The sequence below is a fragment of the Anabas testudineus genome, chromosome 1 (assembly GCF_900324465.2).
Source record: "Anabas testudineus chromosome 1, fAnaTes1.2, whole genome shotgun sequence".
Lineage (NCBI taxonomy): Eukaryota > Metazoa > Chordata > Actinopteri > Anabantiformes > Anabantidae > Anabas > Anabas testudineus.
Window position 1 is genome coordinate 57,947 of NC_046610.1, and position 11,550 is coordinate 69,496.

Sequence of the window (11,550 nt, forward strand, 5' to 3'; positions counted from 1 at the left end):
AAACAGAGTATATCAAACTCCTGATCTGTGATAGTTTCATTAACAGTAAGAGCTTTACATGTAAGAGATCTAATATTTAACAATCCTAACTTCAGATCAGAGGTGCTGGCTGCACAATCAGTGTGCTCTGAATTTGAGGTCTCTATGTTAATTAAATTATTAAAACAGACTTTCTGGGTTTTTCTAACTTTTTGTTTAGCTCGAGAAACAGACACAGTCTCAATAGGTTGAACCCTGAGTGACGACTCTGTGCAGCTAGCAGACACTTGGTTTAGCCTGTTTGTCTGCTCCCTGGCCTGGACTCTGTGTAGTCAGCAACTAGCTAGGCCTGAACTTAGACTATGTGCTATACTGCAAGAAATGAGAGCAGCACCTTCCCGAGTGGGATGGACTCCGTCCCGCCCTAACAGGCCAGGTTTGCCCTCAAAAGTACTCCAATTATCTATGAAGCTCACGTTGTTTTCGGAGCACCACCTGGACATCCAGCGGTTCAGCAACCATAACCTGCTGTAGGTTATGTCGCCTCGTCTCATTGGGAGGGGGCCAAAGCAGTTTCCCACTTCGGACATCGCCTTCGCTAATTTAAACACCTCTTTAAAGTTATTCTTTGTAACCTCAGACTGACGAAGGCGTATATCGTTAGCTCCAGCATGTACCACTATCTTAGAAAAGCTATGCTGTCCTAAAGCCCTAAGATTGCCTTCAATGTCTGGTGCCCTGGCCCCCGGGATACACCTGACCACAGCCGCTGGAGCCCCTAAAGGTCTGGCTAATTTCACGTGTCTCATTATCGAGTCTCCTATATGACCAGAGTTCTTCCAGGTTTCTCAGCGGGTGAATCACTGAGAGGGGCAAACTTGTTAGACACCTGAAGCGCGGGGGTGGTGTGCTCCGGTGGGCTAGCCTTAGCCTTAGCCTTAGCTTTGGCTGCGCGAGTGTGCCGCTGAGTCCTCACCCACTCGCCCCGCTGTGAGGGCTCTAACGCCGGAGTCGGGGACTCGCTATCTCCGCCTGCGGCACCCAGACTTTCCGCTACAGAAATAACACTACTGTCACTCTCTCTAACCCTCTCTAAAGTCTGGATGCGCTCCTCTAACGCTGATATCTTCTCCGTCAGAGTGCTAACTAGCACACACCTGTCTCAGGTAAAATTACCACTAACGACGGAGGAAGACGGTCTAAACATCCTGCACTCCACACACTGAACAAGCTGAATATTAGACATTTTAATGTACCTGAGTTGTAGAAATGTTGTAGAAATGTTGTGTAGAGTTTAAAAATCCCGCTGTTGTTCTCAGGCGAAAAAACATGCGTGTCTACACATGACTGTGTAGCCTCTACCAACGCCACCACCACCATCAAGTTTGCTGATGACACCGTCGTGGTAAGCCTGATCACTGACAATGATGAGACGGCCTACCTGGAGGAGATTGGAAATCTGGAGCACTGGTGCCAGAGGGACAATCTCCTTCTAAACGTCAGCAAGACAAATGAGTTGGTAGAGGACTTTAGCACAAAGCAGGAGAGGAACTACCAGACCCCTGTCATCAACAACAGCCCAGTGGAGAGAGTAGACAGCTTCAGATACCTCGGTGTCCACATCAAGCAGGACCTGTCATGGTCCTGTCACATCAACACCGTGGTGAAAAAGGCCCGCCAGCGTCTCTACCACCTCAGGCGCTTGAGAGACTTTAGACTGCCCTCCAAGGTGCTCAGGAACTTTTACTCCGGCAACATAGAGAGCATCCTGACAGGAAACATCATGACCTGGTTCAGGAACAGCGCCATGCAGGACAGACTAGCTCTACAGAGGGTTGTGCAATCAGCTGAGCGCATCATCCACACCTAGCTCCCTGACCAACACTCAATCTACAGCAAGCGGTGCTGGACCAAGGCCAGGAAGATTGCGAAGGACCTCATCCACGCCAGCAATAGACTGTTCTCTCTGTTGAGGTCAGGAAAGCGATTCCGCTCCCCGAAGGCCAATACAGAGAGACTGAGGAGGAGCTTCTTCTGGTCTCTCAACAGGCACCACTTTACACACCCACACTCATGTTTCTTGCACTCTCTCTGGACATTCAGGACAATCATCGGCCCTAGTGGTCACTGCACACCTTTTACATTACCATTTATTCTATTATGCACAAGTACACCCAGGTTTTGTTATTTTCTTATATTTTTCTTATATTTGTACTGTACAGATATTTTATTCTTAGCTAAATCTACTTATACTTTTTCAATTATATTTATTTCCTATAAATAGTCTTCAATAGTCTTTTATTTTTTAAGGTCACGGGCAGTCGCCTAAGCATTTCACTGCATATCGTACTGTGTATGACTGTGTATGTGACAAATAAAATTTGAATTTGATTTGAATTCAAATGCTACACTTGGATCACCTACACAGCCTCACCCCTCAGTGGTGCCCTCTCCCCCACCCCTCACTCCATCAAAGAGGGAGACATGAAGAGACTGTTTAAACGGCTGGACCCTTGCGAAAACATGGTCGTGATCGTCAAAGCATGCACATCTTAGACACTCCTGAACCTCAGCCTAATCAGAACTCCAGAGACTCATACAGTTTCACGCTCTCTTGTACTTGCATCTCATGAAACAGAAAAACTTATTTAATAGCACTTTGCTTTGATGTTTTTCTCCTTGACTTAGATTTTTTGCCTTGTTCCTCACTTGTAAGTCGCTTTAGATAAAAACATCTGATAAATGACTAAATGTAAATGTAAATGATATAGGTTAGTCTTCTGGGGGACCTCTACTGAGCTCCTCATCTCTCCTCTCTCCATTTAAATGCTACCATTTCATGTCATTAACTTTGTGTTGTCTCTTCTCCTCCTTTGTTTGACTTCCCCCTCTGTTCTCCTCTCTCAAGTGCCTTGAGATGACATCTGTTGGGATTTGGCACTATACAAATGAAATTGAATTAAATTGTGGTTTTACACTCCAGGACCTAGTTTCTTCAGATCCGTTTCTGAGGGATCTGGTCTCTCTCGCTCGCTTTCAGCTGTTTCCGGTCTAACGGGGCTCATGGTGCTTTCAGGTGATCCTTGTTAACCCTGCCTTCAAGCCTACTTCCTTGTACACTCATGTACTTTAAAACTAAGAGCTGGTCACAATTTGTACAAGCAGTATAATGAGTTTACTTCAATATCATGCACGAAAAGATCAGTGATCGCTCAGTAAGGACAAAGACACAATCCATTTTCCCAATGTCATAACTTCCATATACTGCCGATCCAAGAAATAAAAAATAAATAAAAAAGTCACAAAAGTCAAATATTTTGATGCCTTTAGCTTTGATTTTTCATGACCACAGGAAGTGTCTTCTGATATGGTTGTTTGAGAAATGCAAAGCTGCTCACGTGGTTTATCTGTTTGGGTTAAATAACTTGTTGTCAGCTGAAACATAATCAGCCATACAGGTTTGTGTGTGTGTTTGTATGTGTGTCTTAAAACAGACTACTCGAAAGTTAGAACGTAAATGGCGCCAAACTAAATTGTTAGTATTCCAGATAGCGTGGAAGGAGAGCATCCTGAACTATAAAAAAGCTCTTAGTGCAGCTAGATCAACGTATCTCTCCACTCTCATAGAAAACAACAAAAACAACCCTAGATTTTTATTTAATACAGTAGCCAAATTAACTAGAAAGAAAACTACTGCAGATGTCTCCACAACAACGTTGTGCAGTAGTGAGGACTTCATGAACTTTTTCAATAACAAAATTGTAAATATAAGGCAGAAAATTCAAGCTTTAAAACCAGACAATTTAGTTGACGCAGGTGACGAGCTAACCTCAGCAGATCAGTACCTAGATTACTTTACTCCTCTTGAAGAGAATGAACTAATTTCACTCATCTCTTCTGCAAAATCTTCAACCTGTACATTAGACCCTATACCGACACACTTTCTAAAACAGATAGTGCCAGAAATAATAGAACCCCTGCTGACAATCATAAATTCCTCACTCAGCTGTGGGTATGTCCCAAAGTGTTTTAAATTAGCAGTTATTAAACCGCTAATCAAGAAACCTGATCTCGACCCTTGTCAGCTGTCAAATTACAGGCCGATATCAAACCTCCCCTTTATCTCAAAGATTCTCGAAAAGATAGTAGCTGGGCAGCTATCCTCGTATCTTAATCTTAATCTTAATAACATACATGAACTCTATCAGTCAGGATTTAGGCCTCATCACAGCACAGAGACGGCACTTGTTAAAGTAGTAAATGACCTCCTATTGGCCGCTGATCAGGGTAGTGTCTCTATGCTTGTGCTACTCGATCTCAGTGCAGCTTTCGACACCATTGACCATAGTATTCTCCTTCACAGACTAGAAAATGTTGTTGGAATTAGGGGAACGGCCCTCTCCTGGCTTAGGTCCTATTTGACTGATCGTTATCAGTATGTAGATCTAAATGGCGATTACTCCACATGCTCTCCAGTGGAGTTTGGTGTTCCACAGGGTTCAGTTTTAGGCCCCCTGCTTTTTTCCCTCTACATGCTTCCTCTGGGCAACATTATCCGTAAACATGGTATTAACTTTCATTGTTATGCTGACGACACACAGTTATATGTTTCATCAAAACCAGATGAGATCAAACTGCTTAATAAAGTTGAGCAATGTGTAAAGGATATACGAGACTGGATGCTAATTAACTTCCTTCTGCTAAATCCTGATAAGACAGAAGTACTAGTTATAGGATCATCTGCAGCTAGAAGCAAGATGTTAGACCACACCGTAACTCTAGATGGCCTTTCCGTTACATCTAGTGCAACAGTCAAAGACCTTGGTGTGATTCTAGATTCCAGTCTTTCATTTGAAGCTCATGTAGATAAAGTCACCAGGACAGCTTTCTTTCACCTCAGAAATATTGCCAAGATAAGGAATATTTTGTCACTAAATGTCTGGCTGTTCAACCAGGTGCATAAACAAGCTTCAGTTAGTTCAGAATGCAGCAGCGAGAGTCCTCACTCGAACCAGAAGATACGATCACATCTCGCCTATCTTATCTACACTTCATTGGCTCCCCGTGAAATTTTGCATTGATTTTAAAATACTACTTTTGACATTTAAAGCATTAAATGGTCTTGCGCCGCATTATCTAAGTGAACTGCTAGTGTCTTATGATCCACCACGCCTACTTCGCTCAAAGGATGCTGGCTGCCTGTCAGTACCTCGTATCCTAAAAACTACAGCTGGGGGCAGAGCTTTTTCTTACAAAGCCCCAAAGTTATGGAATAGCCTTCCAAATAGCGTTCGGGACTCAGACACAGTCTCAGTGTTTAAGTCTAGGCTGAAAACCTACCTATTTAGTCAAGCATTTGAGTAAATAGATCTGGGAAGGACTCATGGACGTAGAGCATTATGGTGAACTGGTATGTTTAGATGCTGTCTTCCCAACTCTCACTGATCACTCGGGTTTGTTGATGGTGAATTGTTTGGTTGCTCTACATCCCAGTGCGCCCTCATCTCTGTGTTTCCTTCTGAACCCACCCTTTTAGTTAGGCTGTCATAATTAGTCCTGCCGGAGTCCCTGCTGCACTACACTAAATATACATTCACCTCAAACTTTATCTGACTGTGAATACAACTAACTGCAATCTCTCCTCTTCTCTCTCTTTCCCTCTCCCTCTCTCTTTTCCTTCTTCCTGTCTCTCTGTCGAGCTACACGTCATTCCACCCTTTGCCCTCTGGACCTGTCTGACTCGTCCTGATGCCCAACTTCTGGCTGGAGATCTCGTCGCCTGGATCCACCGTTTGCCCTTTGGGATGCGTTTGGAGACTGGATTGGTCACAAGCTACTATGATGTCGGTCCCGGCCTCGGCGGACGTCGGAAGCTGTTTCTTGGAGGTCTCGACTCAACGCTCGATAGTCAAGGAATGGAACAAGTCTGCCTGCAATAACTAACTGGACTCCATATTAACTTAAAAGACTTTAACTGTTATACTGGACTGCTGCCTACACAACATGTAATCACCCATATGAGGATGGGTTCCCTGTTGAGTCTGGTTCCTCTCAAGGTTTCTTCCTGTTGCCTTCTCAGGGAGTTTTTCCTTGCCACTGTTGCCCTCGGCTTGCTCATCAGGGACAATCACATTATTATGACTCATACACATACACTGTTCATGTACTGTTCTTTGGTTGTGTAAAGCTGCTTTGTGACAATGTCAATTGTAAAAAGCGCTCTACAAATAAAATTGAATTGAATTGAATTGAATTGTGTGCGTAAGTATGTAAACACACAAATCACATCAGTTTCCTCCTTTATTTCAAGATTATCAGCAGGTGAGTCAGAGACAAATGAACCAATTAGAGGAAGGGGTGCAAGTGTAGTTTGTGTGGGCGGGGTTCACTCAGCTTTGCTTCTTTTCACAGCTCCTGGCAACTTGTCCTGCAGTCTGAAAACACAGAGACAAGCTGTCTATATTGTTTTTTGTTCTTCCTGTGTGCTGTACATACGCCTGACTGATCTCAACCAATCACAGTCAAGAATTGTTTAAAATCCAATCAGTTGCTTCAGGTGCAAACAATGATCCTGAAAGCATGCACACCTGAGACACTCCTGAACCTCAGCCTAATCAGAACTCCAGAGACTCACACAATTCCATAATCAGTGACTCGGATACATTGCTCTCCCGTCAGAGCTGGATCAACAGGAAGGTGAATCAATAAGCTGTACAGGTGGTAAGTAACAAAGTACATACATATATACATTTACTCAAGTAGGTGAGTAGTTTCAGGTTATCCTGTGTGAGGCTCAAAACACACGTGTTGGTAAACATACTGAACTGAATGTTAACATGAGAAGATTCAAAGCAAAACATGTGGTCTGGGGATTTAACAGCAAGCAGGGCTCATGATGTTACACTGCTTCTTATTTCTGTAGAACACTGAAATCACATCTGGTCTGTTCAGTGACCCATCCAAAGTCAAACACCTTTGTTTTCAAATCTGTTAATAATTAAGTTTTTGTAGCATCTGATGTGAACTCACTTCTTCAGCATCTCCTCCACTTTGGACCGAAGTGACTCGATGTGCTGATCAATCTGAACCTGAACACAGTCATCGACCATAAAATAAATCAGTCAGCAATGATCAATGGTCAGTCAACATGGATCAACAGCCAATAATCAGTAATCACTTAGGTGCCTAAGATCAAAGTAAAATCTTACGGTTGAAAACTGGACTGTTAGCTTGTGCTGACTTATGTGAACCTGATCATGTTCCACTGGTAATAAATGAACATGCTGTAAAAGGAAAGATTCTACTTGTTACCTTTTTCTTCGGGTAGATCAGTGGCATTGTGAAGACAATCACATCAGCTGCACAGAAACAGGCTCAACCTCAGTTTCAGATCTGTCATCATAAAATGTGATTTAATTCAGAATCAGCCTCACCAAGAATCAGGATGGTAACTCCATTAAACACAGCTCCGACGTATGTCAGCACCCACATCACAGCAGCCAGCTGAAACATGAAAATAAACAACTGAAACATGAGAATAAAGTTCAACTCAGTTCAATTCAATTCAGTTTTATTTGTATAGCGCCAATTTACAACAGAAGTTATCTCAAGGCACTTTACAGTGTAAGGTTTAAGACCTCACAGAAAATATTTATACAAAAAATATTTTTATAAACAGCTGAAACATTTACATTTAGTCATTTATTGGATGCTGTTATCCTAAACGATTTACAAGTGTAGTACAAAGCAAATATCTAAGGCAAAGAGACAAACTATATAGTAGAGTGCTTTGAGAAGAGCTGTTTCTGTTTCATAGGAGTGCGAGTGCAATCATTTTTGCAGAGAAAGTTGTGGAAGAGTTCTGTTGTGAGGCAGCTGAGCATGCAGAGATGGCTAGGTCGTTCCACCATCATGGAACCACTAAGATGAAAAGTTTAACCTTGGATCTTTTGAGCTGAGTTGAGGGGACCACAAGACGTTTTAGAGCTCAGTGAGCGAGAGAGATTGTAGACCAGGATGAGGGCGTTGAGGTAGGCCAGTGCTGTTGAGTTGACAACTGGTCAGGACTTTGAACTTGATGCAGCAGCTACAGGAAGCCAGCAAGTTGTATTGCATTGTCCTAAAGGTTGGGTCTGATCTTTGTGATGTTGAAAAGGGCAAATCTGCATGATGTAGAGACAGAGGAGATGTGGTCGGTAAAGCTCAGTTGATTGTGGAGTCATCCGGCGGAAAGGACAGCAAAAGCTGGGTGTCATCAGCAAAGCAATGATAAGAAAAGCTATGCGACTGGATGACGAAACCTAGGGATGTAGTATAGATAGAAAAGAGTAGAGGACCAAGAACCGAACCCTGCAGCACGCCAGCGAAGAGGCAGTGAGAGTAAGAAACCTTCTTTTTCTATTTCAATTGCAACTCTTGAAACCCCACATTCAATGGCTTGTTATATTTGGGAGATCTGAATATAATCTGTTTGCACTTTTGTAAATCTGAAAGCATGTAACATTTCAAAATGATTTCATACTATAGATGTTTTTTGTTGTTTTCATCCTCTCAGTTTTCTGACCCAACACAGTCCAGAGTCTGATTATAGAGCAAATGCTGTAAATACAGGTCATTGTGGCCCATTAACCTAGAACATATTTTAATAGCAGGGGCTTTGCTAACCTGACTATACCTCCTACCCTAAAATGCAGCCTTTGTTATTGCATAGGCCAGCTTTAAGAGGATTTATACCATTATCCCCCACCTTCAGCCCTGGTGGGTCTACATGGAGGATGTTCCATGTCCTTCACATTGACTCCTTATTTAAGTGTTAGACAGTAGCCTTGCAATAGCCATGTGCTAACTGACCTTTAAAGAATCGACCAGGTCTTCAACTAGCAGTAACCTCCTGGTTTGACTGGTGAACCAGTTCAGATGGAACAGAGACTGATCTGCCAGCTGCCGGATTGACTCTGAGGACACTGAAATATCCCTATCCAACAGAGACCTGAGAGAGGGGAACAGAGGGGGAGGTCAAACAGAGGAGGAGAAGAGACAACATACTGTCACTTGTGTATATTTAAGATTCAATTCAATTCAATTCAGTTTTATTTTTATAGCGCCAATTTACAACAGAAGTTATCTCAAGGCACTTTACAGTGTTTAAGGTTTAAGACCTTACAGAAAATATTTATACAAAAAATTATAGAGAAAACCCAACAATGCCATTTGAGCAAGCTTTAGGCAACAGTGGAGAGGAAAAACTCCCTTTAGAGAAAGAAACCTCCAGCAGAACCAGGCTCATAGTGGGCGGCCATCTGCCTTGACCGGTTGGGGTGAGTGGAAAGAGAAGAGAGAAAAGAACAGCAGGCAATAAAGACAACAACAAGCATCAAAAACATTGGGCAGATTATATGGATTCTGGAGATGTACAGCTCCAGGCCGAGGATACCTGCAGAAAAGTACAGAGAGAGGGAGACAGAGAGGAGGAAACACAACTACAGGAGAGAGAAGACACAAAGTTAACGACATGAAATGGTAGAATTTGAATGGAGAGAGGAGAAAGGAGAGAGGAGAGGAGCTCAGTGTATCAGTAGAGGTCCCCCAGCAGACTAAGCTATATCAGCATAACTAAGAGATGGTTCAGAGTCGTCTGATCTGATGATTTTAAAATTGTTGACAGCATTTTCACATAAACATCTAATGTAGTGAATCTTATTCGTAGGTTTAGTAAAGTTTAGTACCGTAAATTCAAATGTTATTAAAAAATGATCAGATAAAAGAGGGTTTTGGGGAAAAACTATTTCAGAATAAGATCAAGGGTGTGATTAAAACAGTGGGTTTGTTTCCATTTAGAGTCTAATAGTGACTTGATCTTCAGTTAAAACTCAGAGTAAGGGACAGAAGGACGGTACACAATAACAAACAGGACTGGTTTTTGACTTTTCCATTTTGGATCAGAGAGGCTAAGAGTGAGGCTCTCAAATGAATTCAAACTATGTTCAACTTGAGTGGGAGACTGCTGCTACTCCTCCACCCCGACCTGTGCTTCTAGGAACATGATAATTAACATGACTTGAGGGGGTCGACTCATTCAGAGAGACATATTCATCCTGCTGCAGCCAGGTTTCAGTAAGACAGAATAAGTCTATTTGATGTTCAATTATCAAATCATTCACTAACAGGGATTTAGACGAGAGAGATCTGATATTTAACAGACCACATTTGATTGTTTTCTTTTTATTTTGTTCTTTATTTGTATTAGGTTCTTATGAATCACTCCTCTTGTGTTGGTTTTTGATATAAATTATTTAGGTGGTCGGGGAGCAGACACTGTCTCTGTGAGTGTTGAGGGGGTAGTTGTAAAAGATAAAGGTGTGCGTTACCTGAATGGATGGCCGCCTTCAGATTTCTGGACAGCTTGAATCACAGATTTATAAACTCTGCAGAAAGAAACAAACTGTTGTAAATGGAATAGCAGTCAGAGCCCCCCCCCCCCCCCCCTCCACCCACACATCTCCACCCTGAACCAAACCACGCACTTTGTGAGACATTCTACCCGTACCCACTGTTGTCAGTGGTTGTTACCTGAAGGTGATGGTGACACAGAGGCAGGCCAGCAGCAGGTAGGACACCACACTTATGACAGATAGTGTTGCCAGTGACAAGAGAACAAGTAAAGACGCAACAAACACTGACGCAGACTTCTTTGGTTGTTTCCAGTGGACGAGCTCCAGCACTGCACAAACACAAAGTCAGATAAAGTTATGTCTCTGCAGCAGAGTTTAACAGTAATCGGTCCCCCACTGGGCTCCCAACCGTAATCCACATCACCCCTCCCAGATTAGAAGTCATGTGGATATTATTAACAAGCTGCAGCCACAAGCTGCTGTTAATGAGCATTAGTTTGTGCAGAAGCTGGAACACAGAACGATGAAATAAATAATCTTGTGTAAAATTAATCGATACCAGTTATTGTCTGCAGAAAACATTTGTTTGGATTTGTTCAGAAATTATCTGCAGATTATATTGTGTGAAAAAACACAGAAAACTCATTTATCACTCCAGGCATCACGAGTAAGCAGCTTGAACTGTTCTGTAGTCAGCTGATGCTAAGCTAACTGCAGAACAAAGCAGTTCTGTTCCTGAACACGTTAACATGTTAAGTCACGGAAGGTTACAGACCAGGCTCCACACGGATTCAACAAAGTTAATTTAATCAAATGCTGGATTGAGCAGATGACGAGGAAGTAATCAGATTACTAACAATACTCACTGATCAGATGACTGATGGCACAATCACAAGCAACAGTCAATCATCCTGGAAACAAGTCTCCATGACAACCAGACAGCTACTATGTGAAGTCTGTATCGTACGGCTGGAAGCAGACAGTGTACTGGAGCTGATGTCTCGGTCAGTTACCTGAGTGTTTGAGCTCTCTGAGCGTTGAAGAGGAGTTGTTAGATGATAATGATGATGAAGCCATTGTCTGCTCCATTTGTGACGACCTGCAGCTTTTCTGCAGCTTTACATATCTGGCGGATGTGACATCAGCAGCAGCCAAGCTTATGGGGGCAGTCCACATGTCA

General features: G+C 42.7%; 1 protein-coding gene across 1 annotated transcript; it reads right to left on the reverse strand.

Annotated features, from left to right (window-relative positions):
* Positions 1-6,323: 6,323 nt before the first annotated feature.
* LOC113162220 (reticulon-3-B-like) lies at positions 6,324-11,302 on the reverse strand. Its single transcript, XM_026360253.1, has 8 exons — positions 11,237-11,302; positions 10,549-10,699; positions 10,347-10,403; positions 8,830-8,968; positions 7,413-7,482; positions 7,291-7,337; positions 7,009-7,067; positions 6,324-6,413 (listed from the first exon to the last, which is right to left on the reverse strand). Coding segments are annotated over exons 1-8 (573 nt in total). The 5' UTR covers positions 11,238-11,302; the 3' UTR covers positions 6,324-6,364.
* Between the last annotated feature and the right edge of the window lie 248 nt (positions 11,303-11,550).

Coding starts and splice junctions, on each gene's coding strand:
- LOC113162220 (XM_026360253.1), bottom strand. Junction 10,404..10,548: donor TGTGTCACCATCACCTTCAG/GTAACAACCACT, acceptor TTCTTTCTGCAG/AGTTTATAAATCTGTGATTC. Junction 7,483..8,829: donor ACCTGGTCGATTCTTTAAAG/GTCAGTTAGCAC, acceptor TTCATGTTTCAG/CTGGCTGCTGTGATGTGGGT.